The 24,063-nt window shown below is 40.2% G+C and overlaps 1 protein-coding gene, 1 non-coding gene and 1 pseudogene across 2 annotated transcripts; 1 reads left to right on the top strand and 2 right to left on the bottom strand.

Moving 5' to 3' along the window:
- Positions 1 to 2,914: 2,914 nt before the first annotated feature.
- On the bottom strand, positions 2,915 to 6,523 carry LOC102130093 (large ribosomal subunit protein eL30 pseudogene; annotated as a pseudogene).
- LOC123573092 (uncharacterized) lies at positions 5,757 to 22,028 on the top strand. Its single transcript, XM_065543116.1, has 4 exons — positions 5,757 to 5,847; positions 6,468 to 6,702; positions 18,993 to 19,344; positions 21,900 to 22,028. Exons 1-4 carry the CDS (start codon positions 5,757 to 5,759, stop codon positions 21,903 to 21,905), a joined length of 684 nt encoding a protein of 227 aa, XP_065399188.1. The 3' UTR covers positions 21,906 to 22,028.
- On the bottom strand, positions 12,116 to 12,197 carry TRNAS-GCU (transfer RNA serine (anticodon GCU)). The gene has a single exon. It is a non-coding gene; the product is annotated as a tRNA-Ser (tRNA).
- Positions 22,029 to 24,063: the final 2,035 nt, after the last annotated feature.

A 24,063-nucleotide genomic window follows, 5' to 3' on the forward strand; every position in this document is an offset into this window, starting at 1 on the left:
GAATGGTCCAGAAATGGATTTCTGCTCCCTGTTCCTCCCTTCCTCCTCACACTCCTGGTTTAGGATTGGTGTGTCCAAGCTCACAGGGAAGGAAGAGCTGCAGCTGGAGCCTGACCCTCCCTGGAACAGGGAGAGGCTGGCCTGTGTCACTGCCTCTGTCACCCAGCTATCCTCACACTCAAAGCCATCCAATCTTGGCAGGCCTTCTCAGGCCCTGCCACCAAAATAGGACTGACTCCAGCCCCCACTCCATTTCAGGCTGGGCCACAAGGAGCTGCCAGTTGGCCACTTGACACCCCCCACACCCTAGAGCTGATGTTTGTGGCTACAGGAAGGTTAGCATTTTATCTAGTTTAATTCCTGTCATCTCTGTCCTGAGGCCCCACCTCACCATTCCCTCCAGGCGCAGACCATCATCAAGGCCCTGGCCACCCAGCCACTGATGCATATGGCCTTTTCTTTCTCTCATGCAGCTTCTTCTCTCCTGGGCCAGAGGTTGTGGGTAGGGAGGTGGTGTGTGTGTGTGTGTGTGTGTGTGTGTGTGTGTGTGTGGTTTGCTGTCCAGTTTTAAAGGATTCCAAGCCATGTGAAACTTACTCTGTAGATGCGATTCTGGGTTGCGACAAATGCTTATTAATGAGTGAGGCTGGGGAGTGGGCTAGGAGTATTAGCAGTCCTTTTACAGTGTGTGTGGTGGGGTCACACCACTATGGCTAAGCTTAAGACACTCCCAGAGAGAAGCACTGCAGAAGGAACTGGTTTCCAGACTGCAGAGGGATCTGCACTTTTGTTTTTGACCACCTCCACCAAAAAAATAGGTTAGCTCTGACGGGCAAAGGGAATACCCAAGCCTCTGATGCCTATGAGAAGTCCCTGGACTTCGACCCTCCTGTTGTGTGACCTTAGCCCCGTAGGAAGCTGCTTACCTGAGCACCTATGGGGGTGAGAAGGGAAGCAGGGTGGGATACTGGAGTCAGCATCTGCAGTGGGCAGCCCTGAGCCTGGAATGGATACTTTTGGTCTTTTGGTTGTAGATGTTATTTGAGTACATTTGTGCCCCTGCCTGATAGAGCTTCTCAGTACTTCCTACTATCCCCCTCACTGCCCTGACCTAACCCCACTGGACCTTAATACAGTGAGGGGTAGTGTCCTGGACAGGGACTCTGCACTCCCAGCTGACGTGTTTGGATCACAGAAGAGTGTTTGCTCCTCTGCCTTTGCTAGAAGAGGGTTTGTTTCTCCAACCCTAGAAGGCCAGGCAAAGGTGGACAGGAGCCAGGGGAGCAGGGTAATAAACATTTTATTCTTTGGCAAGTGGGGCACTTGGCATCAGGGTACCATCACCAGAAAGCACCAAAACCCTTGCCGCCACACTCACTCCATCCTCCCCAGGGACCTCAAGTGGGCAACTGCTGTGGCTGTGGGTCCAGCCCAGGCAGGCACTGCCAGCCTTCTCTCCCTGCAGTGGGCACTAGCTCTACTTCCCCCAGCAGGCAGTGCCCCGATTTCTCAGCCCAGCACTATCTGTTCCCCTAGACTTCTCAGGGGCCAGCCCAGTTTGGGCCACGCTCTCCCTCATTCACGGCTCCCACATAGGTGATAGGCCCAGCAGATAGCTTCTCTCTGGGAAAGGTTGGATGCTGTCTTACATCTCCTTCTAGCCCTCCTATCAATCCACACACACCGGCATCCACCCACATCTAGGTCAGCTTGTTTCTCACTACATGCAGGGAGAAAGGGGTGACCAATCCCTTTGTGTCTTTTGAAATATGAGGAAAATTGTGTGTTCAGGAGCATGACTTCAGTGCTGAGCTCTAGAGCCCAGTTCAATCTGTCTTGTCTCAAATCTAGGCATTTTTGCTTCAATTTTATTTTTTTAAGAAAACAAAAACAGAAACCTGTACTAATTTACCTGGTTTCATAGGAAAACTTTCTAAAATTTTTTTTATGTTTTTTGATGTCCATTTGTATCGAATAATTTGCTATACTTGTAAAATGTAAGAGGTATGTATAATAGATGTATATTTCTAACATAATAAACATTTTTTTTTACTTTTTTTTTTTTTTTTTTTGAGACGGAGTCTCGCTCTGTAGCCCAGGCTGGAGTGCAGTGGCCGGATCTCAGCTCACTGCAAGCTCCGCCTCCCGGGTTCACGCCATTCTCCGGCCTCAGCCTCCCGAGTAGCTGGGACTACAGGCGCTGCCACCTCGCCCGGCTATTTTTTTTTTTTTTGTATTTCTTAGTAGAGACGGGGTTTCACCGTGTTAGCCAGGATGGTCTCGATCTCCTGACCTCGTGATCCGCCCATCTCGGCCTCCCAAAGTGCTGGGATTACAGGCTTGAGCCACCGCGCCCGGCCTTTTTTTTACTTTTTAAGATTTTTCCTTAAAAAGATGAGAGAAACTTTTTTTTTTTTCAGGAAAAACAAACTTTAGAAAAGAGAATAAAATCTTTTCTCCACTTTCCCCATCCTGTCTTTATCTATCCCTCTTTCCCAGGAACAAATCAGAAGGTGGATTATCTTGTGAAGAACATAAACTGTTAGTCTGGAATGATGTCTTTTCCTCAATGTAGTGAGCTATGGATCCTCTAGTTTTCTCTCTAGGGATGGGAAGGGGGCATTGAGGCAAGCCTAGAGAGGAGCCAGGAGAGCAGGGTCATGAGCTTTTTTCTTTAGTGAAGGAAGAATATAATCAAGGGGTTTGTATTCAGAATGTTGTGCAATATTTTGGAATGGGACATTAGCATGTTTAGAGATTTTTAGTTTAAAAACAAAACAAAAAGATTTATGAAATCTGTAGAGTTTCTACTGTTACAGATTGTTTTAAGTTTGTATGGAAAGCATTATATATTATATAATTTTTAAAAATGTGTACATACTGCTAGATTGCCCTCAAAGTAGTTATAAAAATTTACAGCTCTCTAACAATACCTGAAAGTTATTTCCCCTCCCACCTTCACCAAAGTTTTTGATCTTTGACAGTCTGATGGGTAAAAAATGGCATATTATTGTGGTATTAATGAACATTTTTTAAAAAACAAGCTCTGGCGAGTTTATTTAAGGAAATTTTTGCATGGTTTACTTTTCACTAGTCTGTGCTGGCATGCTTCTAAAGATATCAGAATCACCTGGATCAATGATAGCCAGTGTGCATACTCTGTAGTATTTTCCGCATCCTGTGGCCAGTTCAATATTATTGCTGCTGTAGTGATGGACACCAATTTTGGCCAAAATTGTGTAGTACTCTATTTCAGATTTCTTCAAAGGTGGGCAGTTGTTAGCGAGAATGACCAATTTCACTTTGCCTTGTCTGATCATCTTCAGAGTCCGCTCGTACCCCAGCGCATCCTTTCCTCTTTTCAAAACAAGTTGGAGCCTAGAGTTGCTGGACTCCAGCGATTTTTTCGTTTTCTTTGTAGCCACCATTTTCCTGCCTTAGGTGCCAGATGGCCTCCAACCAAGAGCAGCCATCAGGATGCTGCAAGGGAGTGAGAAAGGAACATTTCTTTAAATATGAATGAGGTTGAATGAATTAGTATTCATGCATATTTCCTTCCTGTGAATTTTCTGTTTATGTCTTTTCCATTTTTTTCTGTTTGTGATGGTGTTTCTTTTTGTTTTTGAGACACAGTCTCCCTGTTGCCCAGAGCTGGAGTGCAGTGGCGTGATCTTGGCTCACTACAACCTCCACCTCCCAGGTTTAAGCAATTCTTGGGCCTCAGCCTCCTAAGTAGCTGGGACTGCAGGTGTGCCCACAACACCCTGCTAAGTTTTGTATTTTTGGTAGAGACAGGGTTTCACCATGTTGGCCAGGCTGGCCTTGAACTCCTGAACTCAAATGATCTGCGACCTCAGCCAAAGTACTAGGATTAAGGTGTGAGTCATTGCAGGTGGCCTGTGATAGTATTTCTTTTGTTGACTTGTATGATTATCATGTATTAGGGAAATCAGTCCTTTGTGATAAACACAGAATTTTTCTATTTAACTTTGTTCGTGGTTTTTGTTATACAGAAATTTTAAATTTTTAAGTGGTTTAATTTAATAATCTTTTGTGTTTTCTAGGTTTTCTGTGATACTTAGAAAGACCTCCCTCATTGCCAAAACTATAAAAAGAAAATTCCCTCTTTTATTTATTTTTTTTAGTGCTTTTATGGGATTTTATTTTTTTCTGTTTAAATTTTGAATCTCCTGGTTGTGAGATGTGAGATGTGGATTATGCTCTATTTTTTTCAGATGTCTATCTAGATATTCCAGTACCCTTTACAGCATAATTCATCTTTTCTCCACTGCCTTGAAATGTCAACTTTATCAAATGCTTAAATATTTGTGCCTGCTTCTGGATTTTCTATCCTATTTGTACTACAATGTTTTATTCGCTATGCCTTAAAATATGTCTAAATACCCAAAAGGTATTTAGACCTCATTATTCTTTTCTGAATTTTCTTGGCTACTAATGTTGTTTATTTTCCATATAAACTTGTTGTTTATATGGAACTTGGCTACTAATGTTGTTTATTTTCCATATAAACTTTAGAAGCAATATATACAGTTTGAAAACAAAACTCTATTTTAATTTGTATTGGCATTATGTTAAATATGTAGACTAACTTGTAGAGAAGATTGACAAAGCATTCTTTATATTCATCTTGTAATTTCCTTCTAAATTTATTTCTCAATGTTTTATCTCTTTTGTTGCTATTGTAAATGTTTTATCTCTTTTGTTGCTATTGTAAATGGGGTCTTTTCTTCCATTGTGTGTGTGGGTAGGAAGGCAAGTGATTTCTCTTATTTATTTGTATAAATATATTTAATTTCATAAATAAATCCTGTGTACCTTCATATATCTAATGTAATGATACTTTTATCTCCTTCTTTTGAATTTATTTATTTAAATAATTCTGACTAACCCAAAACACTACAAAATTCTTGTGATGAAAGTGGACATCTTTCTAACTTGTTGCTAATTTCAAAGGCAATGCATATAATGTATTCTCTGAAAAGCAGGATGATGACCGTTGATGTAAGTTAGATATGTTTTCTAATGTGAAGTAAGGAGCTATCCTCTTTTATTAAAAGTTTCAATAATTACAACCAAGAAAATGGATCTTAATGCAACCAAATGCCATTTCCACATTTACCTAAATCCTTATATGCTTTTTCTCCTCACGTATGCTAATGTGGTGAATTACGTTTAAATATTTTTCTATTTTAAATAATACTTATGCTCATCTCCATTTTGTCATTGTGAATTATTTATTCCTTTAGCGTGCTGCTGGATTCTATCCAGCAGCACACTATCATTTTATTTAGGATTCTGCATAAGAAAGAATGAAAAATGGGTTTTCCTATTGGTAATTATCATGAGTTTTGAGATCACTCTTAGAATTGTTTCTGAAAAAAATAGAATATTCTCTTTGCTTTTTACATTCTGGAATCATTTTAAATGCATTGAAATTATCTGTTCCTTAATGGTTTATTAAAATTTATCTGTGAAACTGTTAGAGCTAATGCTTTTTCTGGGGGAAGTCTGTTGACAACTTTTATTTGTTCTATTCTAATTGGTATGTTTGATTTTCCATTTCTTCTAAAGGTTGTCTGGTATGTTTTGTAGAAATACATTGCAACCAGGTTTTTCAATCATATTGCAGAGCATTAAACAAAATAATATCTTTTAATTTCATCTGCATTTGCGGTTACAAGCATTCCTACTACCACTGACTCGCTGGAGTGAGAGCAGTTACAGGAACTGAGAGAATGGCAGAGCTCAGAATAGAAACTGAAGCGGAGGGGGAACTCAACTTCCACCTAACACACGGTTTTGGCAGCGCGCGCTTTGTCAGCCAGGGTATTTAAAGTTCGCGGGAACTAGAGGTGCAAAAGGAGGAAAAACCAACAGGCTGGGCGCCGGTGGCTGGCTGTAATAATCCCAGCGAATAGGGAGGCCGAGTGGGAGGATCACTTGAGCCCAAGAGTTGGAGACTAGCCTGGCCAACTTGGCAAGACTCCGTCTCTACAAAACGAACAAACAAAAATCAAGAAATTAGATCTGGATCAAAAAGGAAATTCCTCGAAAGAAAAAGGTCCGGGCCGCAAGATTCTGCCAAGAGTGGGGAAGCACAGTACCCATAGCTTGGCCAGCCCGGATTGCAGCTCCTGCTCTCACTGCGCACTCCAACGAGTAAGAGGTGCTTGAGGAATATTTATTAAGTAAATCTTCCTCACTCTGTTGTTTTCCTGCTTTGGACTCCGATTCTTAAATTTTGGTCTTTCTGATTCAGACATTTTAAACCTAGAAGGACCTGGGAACGCATCCAGTAAAGATTACACGTCGGCGCACCCACTGCTCTTTGCTCTGAGATTCCATCCCCCAATCCCACCTTAGTGTCCTACCTTGAGGTTCCTGGATGGTCGCCAGAGAATCTCCGAACCCATGAATTTCAAGAATCTTTCCTCAGACCCTTAAAGGGCTACCCAAATGGTCCCGCTGGACGAAGATCAGATCTCCCAATTCCTTTGCCCAGACACTACTAACACCTCACCCCCGCCCCCGCCCCGTGCTTTTCAGCACTTCCACACCCCATCTCTGCCAGGCAAAGCACGACAAATCCTTTGCAGGTGGAAATTCTACCTTTTACTTTTTTCACAGTCTTCACACTACCGTCACCACTAAGGTCAACGCAGTAGGTGGTCAGCGCCGAATGTAACATTGACTCTGGAGTCCTATGTAAGTGACTATTAATTGTATTTTACAGATTATTTATTTAGTTAATGCTGGATCTCGCACAGTCTCCTAGGCTGGAGTGCAGTGGTGCAATCCTAGTTCAGGGCAGCCTCCAACTCCTGCGTTCAAGAGATCTTTGCGCCTAGGCCTCTCAAAGTGCTGGGATTACGTGGGTGAGCCACCGTGCCCCACCCCAATTTTTAAAATGATGTAAAGTTATATGCTCCTCTGCCTGCCAACCCCTTCAGACGTTGCAAAAGCAAATTTAGTAATAACCAAAAAGCCCTTGCACCACCCATTCAATTCCTAAAAATAAAAAGAATAATAATCTGCAAGAGTTTGGCTTTGGCGTGTATTCCTCAAAGCTACTTAAAAATGAATATATAATTGTATGCGTACTTCTAGACTTATATTTACAAAAACAGAAACTGCCACACAATATTGTTTTGCAGCACGCTTTTTATGTCAGTTACTACCTGTCTATTTTATTCTTTTTGATCGTTGTATAGTAGTACAATTAAGTTGATGCACCACAATTTGTTTAACCAACCTCATACCAACCCTCTTTCAAAGGCTGCTACCTTGAACATTCTTTTATGCTCTTGTTCATACCTTGTTGAATTTATGCAAATATTTCTGTAGAATAGAGTTTTAGAAGTGGAATAGCGAAGTGATGATATCTACCTTTAAAAAAATCAGTTTATTGAAGTTTAATTTCCATTCAGTACAATTTACCTTTTTATATGTAGTTGGATGAATTTTGGCAGACACATGTAGTCATGCAAAGACCTCTACAATAACAAGATATACATTTCCAGCACCCCCACCCCAAAATTCTTCCTCACTTCTCTTTAGTCAGTCTTTCCCTCTACTCCCAGCCAGCCAATTACTAATGTGATTTTTTACTTTATCTTTTGTCTTATCTAGAATAGAATCATACAGTACAAGCATTTAAGTCTGGTTTCTACTTTCTTTCACTTGGCACACTGCTTTTGAGACTCATTTATGTTGTGTTTATCTGGTTTGTTCTTTATGCTGCTGAGTAATATTCCATTACATAGATGTACCACAAGTTGCTTAATCTATTCACTAGGTGTTAGACATTTGGATTGTTTCCAGTTTTGGCAATTATAAATAAAACTGCTATAAACATTTGTGTACAGGTGGACATGTTTTCAGTTTTTCTGAGTAAATATCTACGAGGAGGATTATTGGGTCATGGAGTAAGAATATACTTAACTTCATTTAAAAAACCTGAAAAACTGTTTTTCCAAGTGGCTATACCATTTTTGCGTTCTCACTGGCAAAGTATGAGAGTTTCAATTTTTCCATACCCTCATCAGCACTTAGTATTATCAGGTTTTTAAATTTTTTTTAAAGTTTTGCCATTGTAATAGGCATGTAGTGGTTTTAATTTGAATTTTCATAATGACAATGATATTGAAGTTTTCTCATGTGCTTGTTTGCTATTTGTATATCATTTTTGTTAAAGTGTAATTCAAATCTTTCCCCATTTTTACTGGGGAGGGTGGAATTGTTTTCTTATTGTTGTGCAAAATCTACACATGTTTTCTCTGAGTCAGAGAGTTGTCCATTTTTACTAACAGTACCTTTCAAAGAACAGAAGTTTTTAATTTTGACTGTCAAATTATCAATTTTTTATGATTTATGGTTTTTTTCTATTTTAAAATCCTTGTCTAACAAAGTCATAAGGATTTTCTCTGAAGTTTTCTTTAAGAAATCTTAAAGTCATAGGTTTAGTTTTAGGTTTTATTTTGGTCTGTGGGCCGTTGTGAGTTAATTTTTGTATACAGTGTTAGGTAAGGATGGAGATTCATGTTTTTGTTTTGTTTTGTTTTTGCACATGGCTCTTGTCCAATTGGTACACCACTTGTTGAAAAGATTTTACTTTCCCCTCTAAAGGATTAACTGAATCACCTTGGCAACTTTTATGAAAATCAGTTGATATCATGAGTCTATTTTTGAACTCTAATATCTACTTTTAAATTGTGATAAATGATAGGCAAATTTGCCATCCTCACCAGAAAAGTGTGATATCAGCCTTACAGCTGACTCCCAGTTCATTTGGACCCTTGCCCCTTCCTCACCAGAAACAGAAGTAGTACCCTGTGCTCCAGTTTCTCTTCCCTCAGCCCAAACCCAGCTCTTCTTAAAGTCTCATGAGCTGATGCCACTGCACAGCTTGGTAGCAGACAACATAGCAACATCTATATTTGCCAGAAACTATGAAGCAGCCAATTCATTTCTCTATGCTAGATATTGTGGAGACAACTGCTCTTGGGCTGGGTAAGGATTTATTACTGAATCTGGGGATGTGAGTTCAAGACTCAACCAGACCTGGGGGTCTAGTTTGGCGTTTACCTCTCCAGTAACTGCTCATTTCTCTCCTTTACTGAGTAAAACTCCTTTCCAAGTTGATATATTTAATTCCAAGGAGTGAGAATGTTATGTTTCAAAACGAAAGAATTCTCACGTTGTAATTTAATGCCTCTTCTCTGTGAATCAAGTTGGGCTGAGCCCTGGAGACCTCAGAAAAGGACACTGTCTTAGGTTTATCAACTGCTCGGCAGCCAGGTGGAAAAGCCGAATGGGAAGGTTTCTCAGGATGCGACACCCGCTGGCCTCATCTTCCGAAGATCCTCGGCTCTCGCTTTGCCCCTTAGCCCGCTCACGGACGCCCGGCCTCACCAGGTCACGTGTTGCTTGATTTGTATGCAAACTTTTGTTCGTCCTTTATCTGAAATTCAAATTTAATTGGGTATTCTGTATCTTATCTGGCAATCCTACCGCGAACCCGACCTCAGGCCGGAGGAGGAGAAATTGCATTCAGGGTAACTTCCTACCCCACTGAGCCAGAGAACAGTTGCCTAAGTGTTGGGAAGAGTGAAAACTGTCACCGTGAAAAGAAAGGAAGTCTCCTCCAATTGAAAACAAACAAACAAACAAAAACCAAAAGCTGTTACCAGGGACTGGGAGGACAGGTAAAGCCAGATGCAAAGTTAACAGGAAACACTGTTTTCCAAGATCATGCAGCAGCTGTAAAATCTAGCAATGGCCTCCTCTTTGAGCAATTGCTGCCTTTTTACGAGTGCGCAGACCGGCTTTGCCACACCCATCCGTGTGCTACTGGGGATACTGAAGATCACTCTCTCCTTGTGACCACGCCCAATCCCTAGCTAATCCCCGCTACTCTTAACCCTGCCTCGGAAACACCAAGGAACCCAGAATTGATCCCGCTTCTCTTAGAGACTCCTCAGAATCCTCGAATGGGAACCCAAACCTTACAAAAGACAACTCTCTCTAGCATCTTGTTGAACTGCATTTCTCCACTACTCTGGAATACCCTGTCACTTCATCTATGTATTAAATCTGATTTTGGTTTGTTCCTGGTGGTCTTCGGCTAGTGTCTTTAACACCACATTACCGCTCGGTGGACACCGACAGTGCAGGAGTTAGAGGGATTAATTCTGGCATTATAGACAGATTAATTCTATAATTAATTATAGACAGATTAATTCTGGCATTATAGCCATCGCATCAGGCCAAAAGCTAATAATGCTTTGAAGCCAGTGATCCAATTTCAGACCTCTGACTTAAGACACTTTAAAATTCTCATTCCCGGTGGGGCGCGGTGGCTCACACCTGTAATCCCAGCACTTTGGGAGGCCGAAGCGGGCGGATCACTAGGTCAGGAGATCGAGACCACCCTGGCTAACACGGTGAAACCCCGACTCTACTAAAAATACAAAAAATTATCCGGGCGTGGTGGCGGGCGCCTGTAGTCCCAGCTACTCGGGAAGCTGAGGCAGAAGAATAGTGTGAACCCGGGAGGCGGAGCTTACAGTGAGCGGGGATCGTGCCACTGCACTCCAGCCTGGGCAACGAGGAAGACTCTGTCTCAAAAAAAAAAAAAAAAAAAAAAAAAAAATCATTCCCATTTAAAAAAAAATCAAATGAGTCGTACTCTCAAATCACACAAAGCTCAACACCATTAATGCCTAAAAATCCATTAAGTATTGAATATTTATGAAGCCCAATGTATAAACTGCCAGTAGTTACCCAGAAAATCTGAAATAAACCAAGGTCACTGAGTTTATGAGAATCCAGGATTCTCAATCACTTCCTCCTCACTGTGAGTACTTAAGCTTCCATTTAGATGATCTGGGACAATGCTAGTTGAAACAACAATCTCTCTTGTAAGGGCTGCATAAGCACGTGTGGACTGACCTCCTTTTCACTTTATTGGGAGGGTAAATCAACACAACTTATACGGAAGAAATTTGACAATATCTTACAAATGAATATTGCCTAGGACACAGTATATCTACTAGACATTTGTATTGGAAATATAGACACACACATAAAATGCTATATTCAAATTATATGTGTATATATATATTCACACACAGGTATGTTTACTGCTTTTTACAAGTAGCACCTATATATATTGTCTTATATATTGTCTTACATCATGCTTTTTTCACTTAATAGTATATCTTGGAGAGATTAGTAGTCTTATATATGCAAGTCTTATAACTAATAGTCTTAATATGTTTCAGGAAAGATACATGAAAGCTAATAAGAGTGTCCTACTGGTGGCAATGGTAATTAGTGACAAAACTTTGCTATACAACTTTTCATACTTTTTGAATCATGTGAATGCAGTACTTATTTTTAAAATGAAAATAATTGAATAAATTGAATAAAATTATGTGTGTTCCTTTTTTTCTCTCAAAAGATCAGCCAAGATGGAAGTTACAAATAGAAACTACGTAATATTGACATTCTTCTTTCCTTTCTCAGGAGGAAATACTTTACTACTAACTAGAAATGTTCTATGGAATGTATTTGTAAGCTTTGTTATATCTCTACGAGACACTCTCACTCTCCTTCCTTTTTCAAAGACAGGGATCCTTAGACAATAGTGACTGCTTTAAAAGTTAGCATTAAGATAATAAATGAAAATTGCAGTGGAAGTATACAATTAGGCTGAAAATGCCTTAAGTAACCCATATGGTTCAATATACATAATGTTGTGTATGTAACTCTTTATGATTTCATAAGTACCTTTAACTTTTTTAGGCAATGGTTTTCTATAGCCCTCAATTGAATCTTCAATTGTTGCCTCAATGGGGAATCATGCTAAGTAAAACTTGTGAAGGAATGAAAATTTGGGTGACAGTGAAACATGAATCAAATACATCAACTAACAAATTACATTCACAGCGAAGACAAGTGTTACTAAAGAAGCAGAGAACAGGAAAGATCAGAGGGAATTATTGAAATGGCTGGTGAATGGGGAATGAATTCGCCAAATAAAGTGCTTACCACGTCATTTATGATTCCTGGAACAAAAGGGTTGTAAAGTAGCCGACGAGGATGGGATTCGAACCCACGCGTGCAGAGCACAATGGATTAGCAGTCCATCGCCTTAACCACTCGGCCACCTCGTCGCACGAAGAATTGACAACTTGTTTCTTCCTCTGTGTAGTGCTCCCAGTGAGTCTTGTAGCAACACGATCTAATCTTTTTTTCCTGGTTTAATCCCCATAACTATACTCTGAGTCAGGTGTCTTAATTAAGGCACATTTCACAACCACCATAAAAATGACGGATGTCACTTAGAGTAGTGAACTTACTTGGCAAATACCTAATAATAGATTGAACCAGTGCCGGCATTCATTGGTAGACACAAATCAGCTCAGCTGCTTTGCTGTTGACCCGGCTCCAGTTGGCTGACCTGCATGCCCCTCGAGACACACGCTGGGACCTTCACCGGGTCCTTCTGCCGCTTTATTCTGCATTTGAGAGATTGATTTGCTTCCCAATCTAAACTTTGTCCTTAGATTCCTGTTTTATGTGACGTACCAGAAACCTGACTGTAATGCCTTTTCATTTGCTTCTGTAATATGCCCGAGGGCCAGGAGATGCCCTCCTTTCTCTTTTGTTACTTTCTCTAGGTGTTGTTATTGATCAGTCTATGATAAATCAGCAACAGGTGAGAACACGCTTTTTTACAAAAATTAGAGCCGCTCAGCCGCCCCAGTGGCGCTCCTCTTGGCTTTGGTGAGGACACTGAAAGAAAGAAAATCTTTTTGTGTCTAGCACAAGATTGGCTCAGTCCAGTTGCTGCCGACACTGGGAAGGGCCTGTGGGGTGGTTAACTCCCTGGTGCGGGAGTCAGGATGCATGGTCCTAATTGTGGCTCTTAACTAAGCTACCTCACTAAATCCAACCCAACTTGGGAAGCAGAACAGTAACCCCTAACGTTCCTTCCAGCTCTGATAACCTCAATTATAAAATGATCATCAAGAAAAGAAGCCTGAGGTTGGGTGCGGTGGCTCACGCTTGTAATTCCAGCACTTTGGGAGGCCAAGACGGGTGGATCACTTGAGCTCAGAATTTCAAGACCAGCCGGGGCAACACGCAGAAACCCTATCTCTACAAAAATTGCAAAAATCAGCCGGAAGTGGTGGCCCGCACCTGTGGTCTCAGCTACTCAGGAGGTTGAGGTGGAGGATCGCTGGAGCACTGGGGGCTTAAAGGCTGCAGTGAGCCCTGATTGCCGCCATTGCACTCCAGCTGGGCCACAGAATGAGACCCTGTCAAAAAAAAAAAAAAAAAAAAAAAAAAAAAAGAAGAAGAAGGAAGGAAGGAAGGAAGGAAGGAAGGAGGGAGGGAGGGAAGGAAAGAAGACTCTTAAACTCGTTAGAGTTTGTGTGCTTTTTGATATTTGGTGCAGAAGTTTGGTGGGGAAAGTTTTCTTTTCTACCAGAAGAATGTTGGTGCTTTTTTTCCTCCCTGTGAAATGTCCTACTTTTGTTCTCAGCTTTGTTGGGAGAGGCTTCTTTTTCCTCACACCCGTGTTAAACATTAAAACTACCAAATGTCGGCCGGGCGCGGTGGCTCAAGCCTGTAATCCCAGCACTTTGGGAGGCCGAGACGGGCGGATCACGAGGTCAGGAGATCGAGACCATCCTGGCTAACATGGTGAAACCCCGTCTCTACTAAAAATACAAGAAAATTAGCCGGGCGAGGTGGCAGGCGCCTGTAGTCCCAGCTACTCGGGAGGCTGAGGCAGGAGAATGGCGTGAACCCGGGAGGCGGAGCTTGCAGTGAGCCGAGATCGCGCTACTGCACTCCAGCCTGGGGCACAGAGCAAGACTCCGTCTCAAAAAAACAAAAAAAACAAAAAAACAAAAAAAAAACTACCAAATGTCCACCAAAGTGGAATACTTAGTTAAATAAATTATGATTAAGCAAAACATTAATAAGTGGTATGTGATTATTAATAAAAATAATGCTGTTCTATACATAGTAGTTTGTAAATATTTTCCCACCTTTTTTTTTTTTTTTTTTCTTTTTCTTTTTTTTGAGATGGAGTCTCGCTCTGTCACCCAGGCTGCATGCAGTGGGGTGAACTCGGCTCACTGCAATCTCCAACTCCCGAGTTCAAGCCATTCTCCTGTCTCAGCCTCCCGAATAGCTGGGATTACAGGCACATGCCACCACGCCTGGCTAATTTTTGTATTTTTAGTACAGATGAGGTTTTGCCATGTTGGCCAGCTGGTCTCCAACTCCTGGCCTCAAGTGATCCGCCCCACTCAGCCTCCTAAAGTGCTGGGATTACAGGCATGAGCCACTGTGCCCAGCCTATTTTCCCACTTCTAAGTTTTAAAAAAAGGCAAGTTGCAGAACAGTATGTATAGTACTGTTGTTTGTTTTTGATGATAGAGAGTTTAGATATTTAATATTGGTGAGGGGCATTTAGCTTCAGCCTCAATTTTATGAAGGTTCTGAACATAGACTTTTCATGTTATCTTTAAAGGAGTATTGTGTATGTATATCTGTGTATGTATTATACATACAACTACTGTGTATTTTTTAAGAGTGAAATTAAAGGTTTTCAATATTCCCAATATTTTCAAATCTTATTTGGGATTTATTTTTTTTATACACTGAAAATGAAGATGTCATGAACCTTTTGGACTTCTGGAAGGTTCTGCTTGATATAAACATAAAATCCAGAAGGATATATACTACTTGTTAATAGCTGGTATCTCTAAGAGTGGGACTATAAAGCTTTTTAACTTTCTATATTAAACATTTTTTCAAGATTTTACTTTTTTCATGATGAATACGTTACTTAGTAATTAATTTTTTTAAAGATAAATTTAAACAAATTATTTAAGGCATAAGAGTGAACAGAGTCAAATGCAGCTGAGAAATAAAGTATAATATTAAGAAATGACCATTAGATTTACCAATGAAACCATTTTATGTAGGACAAGATGGAGTTTTGCCCTAACATCTTGCAGTTCAAGCTGGCAGACACTACCTATAAAGGGTCTGATTCCACAGACTGCTTCAGGACAGTGGAAACCCTTCTTTTAATCATGTTCTCTAGCATAGTGATTCTAATTGCTATTTTTTTCACCAGGTCCTGCCTGGGCTTTCTTCCTACCAAAGCTTTCTAACTTCATTTCTAAATTCTCACTAAGTTACAGGGGATCAGGACTATAGTTTCCCTCCTTTTTTCATTGCAGATCTGGGGTATATTTCCCATTTCCACAGGGAAAGCAAATGATTTCCAGAAAAAGATATTTGATTACAAACCCCTTTGAAGCAAAGTCTCAGCAAAATTCTCATTCAGCACCGTGCATTAGCTTCCCATGTTTCAGTTCCACCCCTTGTAACCTGACACCTAACCCTTCAACTCTGAGAGCGTTCAGATGATCTCACTGTCCTCTGTGCCTGTTCTGATTTTCTCCTCTTTCCTGCACCAACAAATGTAGCTAAATCACTAAGTGGTCTGGGGGGTTTTACTGTTCCATCTTGGACTATCTTAAGATCATTTTTTAACATTCTATAGTTTCAGAAAAATGAGAGATTGCTGCATATCTACTGGACAACAAATGTGTATTTGTGTGTGATGAAATCACATCATCTATATCTGTTTTCTCAACAGTTATTTAATAAATGCCTCTTCTATTCCAGGTGCTGTGCTATGCAAAGTTTATACAATATAGTGGGGAAGACAGACATGAAACAAAAAGAACACAAATAAATACATGATCACAAATTTTATTGAGAGATGTGGAAAATGTACAAAATGTCATGAGAAAAACTACAGGCGAGAATTAATGTAACTGAGAGATTAGAAAAGTTCTCTCCAAATAGATATCCTTTGGGTGAATGAGCGATATTAGGATAAAACCTGAGAGAAGAGTAGAAGATAGGGTGGGAGAAGTGAAACAGAGTGTTCTAGGCAGAATGAAGAGCATGTGTGAAGGTACCAAAGCAGGATGAACTGGGAAAGTTAGAAATTGAGCGAAGGTCAGTGTGACCTGAACAGAACTGAACAAGAGAGACAGTCAGGAAATGGGACTGGAGAGATTGACCAAATCTCACAGGCAATAAACACCATCTTTAGGATATAAATACTGTAATACCCAAATTGCAATGGGAACCTACTGAAGTTTTATAAGTAGGGAAGAATGTGACCTGTTTAATTTTTTTTGAGATGGAGTCTTACTCTGTGACCCCAGGCTGGAGTGCAATGGTGTGATCTTGGCTTACTGCAACTTCCTCCTCCTGGGTTCAAGCAATTCTCCTGCTTTAGTTTCCTGAGTAGCTGAGACTACAAGCACACCCCACTATTCTTGGCTTTTTTTTTTTTTTTTTTTTTTTAGTAGAGGCAGCGTTTCACTGTGTTGGCCAGGGTGGTCTTGAACTCCTGACCTCAGATGATGCATTCACCTTGGCCTCCCAAAGTGCTCGGATTACAGGCATGAGCCACCGCTCCCAGCGCTCTTTAATTTTTTTGAAAGATCATTCTAGCTGTTCTGGAGAGACTAGGTGCCCAGAAATAGTTGTGAGTAGATCAGTTGGGAAGCCAGCACAGCAGTTGTCATGAGAGGTGGTGGTGGCTCAGACTAGGAGAGTGGCAATAGGAATGGAGAGAGGTAGATGGGTCCAAGACATATATTGGAGATAAAATGGTGGACACACACTGTGAGTAATGAGTAGGGTGAACAATTCATCCTAGTTTGCTAAGAACTTTTCTGTTTCAGCACAGAAAGTTCCATGTCTCTGGAAGACCCCCCAGTCTCAGGTAAACCTAAACAGTTGGTGACAGGGAAGGACAAATGATGAGTTTCCTGCTTCTCGCTTGAGTGGTGGGGCAAGTGGAAGTAGTGTTTATTAAAACTGGAAAGACTGAGGAAGTGGTAGGTATTGTGGAAATGACAATTTTGCTTTTACACGTTAAGACTCGTCATAAACTAACCTATGCAGGCCGTCTGCAGTAGAATGTTTTTTCCTTCGACTTTGAGTCAGGAGAAGAATTTGTTATTTCAAAAGACTATAGGAAATACGAGATTTATATCCATCATGGGGAACTCTCATTCAAGATTTTAACTACAAATGATTAATATTCTGGAATTTCTATTTCTTGGAGTAAATCTAATTTACAGGAAATCATTTGCTGATTCCTTGGCTTATTTCCCATTTTAAATAAATATATTCTTTATTTTGTCCATTTTTCTAAATACTACAAGGGTAAGTTGTACATATTTAGTTTAGTCAAAAGAATAAGATCTTAAAAACAAAATATCTCCAATCTTGCACAAGTTTTGACAGCTAATTTTTTCGTATCCACATCAACTGGAATAAAAATAACTTATTAGTAGACGTCTTCTTAGCAAAGGTGACAGGTGAGCCTTGAATACTAAAGATCCTAGGTGCAAACCTCTGAAAAGAGTATGTTTTCACCAAAGTAATATTCTGGGTTAATTATAAAGAGCACTATGTGAAATCCAGGGAAAGGAAATTTTTAAGAGACAAGTGCAAGGCATTCAATTAGAGCAGAGAGATGAGGGAAATACCACACTCTGTCAAAGACATTATATTTAGGTGACTCTGTTATTGAACAATATTGTTGATTATGTTCAAATTAAATAGGGATAAGATCAGTATTTAACATTGGCCAATAGAAGGAAAATTATCTTGCTGCCCATGTAAGCAAAATTCTGCCCTGGCAACTTTGTGCTATGAAGTAATTCACCTAATCCTTTAAGTCGATTCTAAGAAAATTAACACACTGATCAAAACAGGAAAAAACAAATCAGAGAAAGCCATTTTAAAAATTAGACATTCCCAGTAAATAAGCAGTAAGATATAGTATTTTAATATATAATGTTTTAAAATGCTATTTCTCAAAATAAAATAAAAAAGCTCTCACTTTTACACAGTGAAGTTTTTATGAATAAAATTATATGCTTGCTTTAAAATGCAGAAGGAAAAAGTTTGAAATATATATAAAATATTGACAAAATATTGTTAATTCTGAGGTTGAGTGATGGATATATGAGGCTACATCATATGAGCTTTTCCCATTTTTTTGTATTTTACATTTCCATAGTTGAAAGTTATAATATGTTTAACACGTTTTTTTCCGTTGAGTATCCCAAATGTTGTCGTCTCTGCACAGAAAGAATTAATAAAATAGTCAGGGAGAGTGTCAGTAGATAAGCAAATACACTATGCTGACAAAAGCAAAGGCTGAGTGAGGCTTAATACCCTATTTGTCGGAAATTCCTCGACAATCTAAAAAAAAAAAAAAAGTAAATGAGACTACAAAATTGAAGAAACATCACCGTTCATGGGATTCAAACCTGTGCAGAAAGTGCTCACTGGTCTGAAGGCTCTCGGTAGTTACGACCGCACGCTCTAAGCTGGGGCTTTGTGTGTGTCGAAGTGCAGGAGGTGGAGGTGCACAACTTGGTGGCGACGCCACGAAACCTAACATGCTCCACGAGGTCTTGCAGGGGTAGGGGCCGGGGTTTGGGGAGGGATCTCTCTATAGGTTTACTTTATTCCCGGCTTCTGTCTTCCAAGATCCCTCACACGTTAACAACAACAATAATAATGGCAAACACCTAAACAGCGCCAACTCAGGCTAGCGCTCTCGCAAGCGCTTTCCGTGCATTAATTCATAGAATCCCAGAACCACTCTTAGAAGGTGAGTGCCTGCCCAGGGTCACGCGGCAAAGAGTGGCCGAGCTGAGGCTTTCCCCGGGTCTGTTTCCACGGCCATGCTCTTAACCATCACGCCGTATTTTAGACGCGAGAATCTTAAATTATTTTTCCCCAAAGCGCAATGGAGACGCAATCGAGTTTGAGTGGTTTGAGTCTGGGGGTGGGGGTGGGGGTGGGGTGTGAAACCCGCGGTGTCAAAAAATCAAAAGCGGAACAAAGCTTTTTGAAAACCGGAAGCCACTTTTAGGACCCAGTTTCCCAAATATCAACCCAAAAGCTGTAAAGCGAAATTTGCTCAGTGAGCAGCTAAGGAGCGCCCTCGGTATCTCCGGTGGCTTTCGAACCACGCTACTCCGAGCAGCGGCTCGCTCGGAGGAGGGAGTTGGGTTGATAATCAGTTCTACGCGCTGCCCCGCGGCCCTTCCCCTGGCCGCAACCTCCGCATCCACCCAAATCAGCTGTCCCTGTTCGCAGCCGCGAGGGAGTCGGGGACCAAGTCCTGACCACCGTCTCCTAGAGAATTACATGTCCCTGCACACACGGAGAATAAAGCCGAGAAGGGTAAGTGGTAAATTATAGGGAACTTGGGCGATGTCACCATCGTTAACGCCATTCTCGCCCTGCTGGGACGCGCACTTTGCGTTTCTGCAATTATCAGTCTATAGTGTGATAACCCAGGAAAGCTGCCCGAGTCCTCCCGTTTGTTGAGTACCCTTCGATTCATTCTGTGGGTAAACCAACTGTTAGTAGAGGAAATTGAAATTTTTTAACTATTCAAAGCCGCGAGTGCGGGAGCGGAATGTTAGGGTGGATGGTGACCAGGAGGAGTTTCCAACATTTTTCCGTCTTAAGATCTGGAGCCCAGCAGGGCCATAATTTTCCACTCACTTGTGATTGGTGCCAAGTAGCTTTTGGACATTCCAAAACCACAGATGTTTCTCTCAAATTGTCCTCCCACTCTGTTAAAATCTGTTGGGGAGCGTAGCTGACTTGCTGTCTCACCAGAAACGCGAAGAAGGTGGATGCAAGAAGGGCTTTGTGGAAACTGATCCAGTACTGGAGCACTGCCTGAGTGCTGGGTTTAAGAGCCCTTATCCAGTCAGCCAGATGAAGCCCGTTCTGTAGTTGAAGGAATTGCTTTCCCAGACTCTAATGAATCAGTGCTCACTTGTGATTTTGCCCTAGTTTTTTTTTTTTTTTTTTAGATTGTGGTTACCTTAAAAAAAAATTACAAACATTCCTAAAATTCTTCCTTTAATATCCCTTTTAGGAGAATACAAAACTGTCATATACCCAGAGTTGAATAATAAAACCCTAAAATATTTTTTCTTTCTCCGTTTTCTGGGAGTGTCTGTTTGCCCTTGGTGAGGATCTTTGATATGGTTTATACGATTGTATATCGGTTGATAATCCAGTGCTGAAGGCTGGGAACCAGCATTTCCACGGAGATAAGATAAGAATCCCTTAGAAGAAATTACATTAAACTTTGGCCCTTGACTATTTGTCTTATTTATTGTTTGGAGACAATTCTCAGAGAAAATGTCTGCTTCTCAATAAATTGTGGCAAGAAATAAGCCAAACATTCTTCTTACCCTCTCAGTTGATCTTCCAGCGATGAATCTTTCATTTTCCACTATTTTTTATTTCCCCCAATTTCATTCAAAACACTGTCTTTATTTGGGATTTGCATTCAGGTCTTTCGGATTGTGGATGGTAGTTGCTCTCCCAAGTAGACACTACCTTACTTTTTCCTGATCTCTAGAGTTTGGGCCAGACTTTTGCTTGGTTGTAGATATTCTTAAGTGTTAATTTCTCCTAACTGGCTTGAAATGAGCAGATGATTAAATAAGAAGGTAGCTGGTCCATCAAAGAAAAGTTACGTCATCATCCAACTTGTATTAGAGACTAAGAATTCATTCAATTAATGTTACCCAGTCTTCAAATTGTTCCACTAGTATAATTTTATTTTTAAAATAGTGATAGCATAGCTTGTCCAGCAAAGAGTTGGCAGATCCTTGACACTTTCCACATTTTTGTTTTGCAATACTCTTTACTAATTGCCTGACAAGGTAATTATTTCGTAATGGATTCTCTCTGAAAGAGAAAGAACAGCCTCTGCTAATTGGGAGTCTTCCTCACCTCTTTTCTTTTTCTAAAAATTAATTTTCTTTAAAAATAATCTCTGTTCAATTTTACCCATGCCCAAGACTGTTCTGTTGGAGATGGCCAAAATAAAAATTGAGCTTTAAACAATTGAAGCTCAAAGAATTGAGCATTAAACAGCTGGGCATCCAATATTTTCTTGCCTTTGTTTTCTATTCTTCTCTCCTTTCCACATCAACTTGAGACTGCATCAGTATAGCATAATGTCAGCAAGGAAATTTTCTGATATTTCTCTTTCCAGTTAAGGATCATCTGGAAAGACTAGGGGTGTGTGTTTGTGTGTGTGTGTGTGTGTGTGTGTGTGTGTGTGTGTGTGTGTGTTGAAAGAGAAAGTAGATAGCATGCTTCCTACATCGGTGATCTTGGATTTATTTCTCTCACACATGCCCTATTGTAGAGTGATGATAGTCACATTTTAAAAAATTAATAAACTTTCTTTTTATAGAGCACTTTTAGGTTCACAGCAAAATTAAGCTGACGATACAGAGATTTCCCCCATATCCCCTGTGCCCATACTAGCACAACCTCCCCCATTATCAATATCTCCCACCAGAGTGTTACACTTGTTATAATCAATGAACCTTTATTGACACATAATTATCACTCAAGGTGCACAGTTTACATTACCATTCACTCTTGGTGTTGTACATTTAGACAAGTGTATAATGACATGTATCCACCATTACTGTATTATAAAGAATAATTTCACTGCCCTAAAAATTCTCTGTGTTCTGCCTGTTTATCCCTTCCTCCCCTCTAAACTCTGGAAACCACTGATGGTTTTACTATCTCCACAGTTATGCCTTTTTCAGAATGTCATCTAATTGGAATCATAAGTATGTAGCCTTTTCAGATTTGCTTCTTTCATTCAGCAATGTGGATGTGTCTTCTCCATATGAAAAACTCCATGTTTTTCATAGCTTGATAGTTTCTCTTTTTTCTTTTTTTTTCAGAACTGAATAATATTCCATTGTCTGGATGTATTACAGTTTACTTATCCACTCATCTAGTGAAGGACAGTTTTGTAAGCTCAGTTGCTTACAAATTTTGGCAATTACAAATAAAGCCACTATTAACATTCATGTGCATGTTTTTGTGTGGACATAAGTTTGGGGTAAGTACTAAGGAATGTGATTGCTGGATCACATGGTAAGAGTATATTTAATTTTGTAAGACACTGCCAAGCTGTATTTTGTATTTCTTTCAGGAATGAATGAGAGTTCCTGTTGTTTCACATCCTTGCCAGCATTTGGTGTTATCAGTATTCTGGATTTTGGCCATTTTAATAGATGTGTAGTGGCATCTCATTGTTGTTTTAACTTTTTGTGGTTTTAAATGAGCACTTTATATGATTTACTTTTCTCTCCTTTCTTAGTATATCAATTATCCTTCTGTATGTACTATTTTTTTTTTTTTTTTTTTTTTGAGGCAGAGTCTCGCTCTGTCACCAGTCACCAGGCTGGAGGGCAGTGGTGTGATCTTGGCTCACTGCAACCTCCACCTCCCAGGTACAAGCGATTCTCCTGCCTCAGCCTCCTGAGTAGCTGGGACTACAGGAGCATGCCACCACATCCAGCTAATTTTTGTATTTTTAGTAAAGGCAGGGTTTCACCATGTTGGCCAAGATGGTCTCAATTTCTTGACCTCGTGATCCGCCTGTCTCGGCCTACCAAAGTGCTGGGATTACAGGCGTCAGCCACCGCACCCAGCCTGTATTTACTTTTTTTAAGTGGTCGCCCTGGAGCTTGCAATATGCATTTACAGCTAATCCAAATACACCTGCAAATAACACTATATTGTTTCTTGGGTAGTGTATGTACCTTTTAATAACAAAATATTCCTAATTCCTGGAACCCTCCTGTCCTTTTATCATTGCTGTCATTGGTTTCACTTATACATAAGCATACATAATTGAATACATTATTGCTATTATTATTTGAACAAATTGTTATCTATTAGATCAATTAATTTCACTTTCATGTATTCATTTTTTGATGTTCATCCTTTCTATAAGTAGATCCAAATTTTGGACGTATATTATTTTCCTTCTCTCTGAATAACTTCTTTTAACATTTCTTACCAGTCAAGTCTACTGGTAACCAATTCCCTCAGTTTTTCTTTGTCTCAGAAAATCTTTATTTCTGAGATAATAAATCTTTATTTTGAAGGATAATTCTGCAGGGTTCAGAATTCTAGGTTGATAGTATTTTCTCTCAACAGTTTAAAACTTTTATTTCGCTATCTTCTTGCTTACATGGTTTTTAAGGAGAATTGGATATAATTGTTATCTTTGATTTTTCTATAGATATTTTTTCCTCCTTTGGATTCTTTTAAGATTTTAAAAAAATCTTTGATTTTATGAAGTTTGAATACTGTGATATAACAAGAAATATATCTGTGTTCTGTGCCCCTGGTTCCTGAGTTAATATTTGGTCTTTGACCTGGGTTCCTGACACACAGCTCCTAAGACTTTTGTAATTTCCTGAATGATAGGAGTGTGTCTAACACTAATCTTCTAAATCTCTTGGAATTTCCTGAGTTATAGGAACATCTTTTGTTCTAAAGAGAAAAATCTTGGTGAGCTCCTAGGTAACCTCAAGTGGAGGGCTGGTTGCCAGGGCAACCAACCATACTATTTGAGAGTTTGAACTTTTAGCCCCACCCCCTACCTCAAGGGAGGGAAGAAGAACTGAAGTTTGAGTTGATCACCAGTAGCCAGTGATATATGTAACCAATCATGCTTACATAATGAAGCCTCCATAAAATCTCAAAAGGACAGGGTTCCTGGAGCTTCCTTGTTGCTGCGCATGTGAAGGTTCTTGAAGGGTGGTGCTCCTGAAGAGGGCTTGGAAGCTCCATGTTTCTTCCCACATACCTTTCCCTATGTACCTCTTCCATCTGGCTATTCATCTGTATCCTTCATAATATTCATTATAATAAATGGGTAAGCATAAGTATAGTGTTTTCCTGAGTTACATGAGTCATCCTAGCAAACTAAAACCAAGCAGTGAGTAGAGGGAACCCCAATTTATAACTGGTTGGTCAGAAGTATGGGTAACAATCTACTACTGGTGTTTGGCATCTAAAGCTGGTTGCAATCTTATGGGACTGGGCCTT

This window comes from Macaca fascicularis, chromosome 4, assembly GCF_037993035.2.
Source record: "Macaca fascicularis isolate 582-1 chromosome 4, T2T-MFA8v1.1".
Lineage (NCBI taxonomy): Eukaryota > Metazoa > Chordata > Mammalia > Primates > Cercopithecidae > Macaca > Macaca fascicularis.

Coding starts and splice junctions, on each gene's coding strand:
- LOC123573092 (XM_065543116.1), top strand. CDS start 5,757: ATGGCAGAGCTCAGAATAGAAACTGAAGCGGAGGGGGAACTCAACTTC. Junction 5,848..6,467: donor CGCGCGCTTTGTCAGCCAGG/GTATTTAAAGTT, acceptor AGACCCTTAAAG/GGCTACCCAAATGGTCCCGC. Junction 6,703..18,992: donor GTAGGTGGTCAGCGCCGAAT/GTAACATTGACT, acceptor AAAAATCAAAAG/CGGAACAAAGCTTTTTGAAA.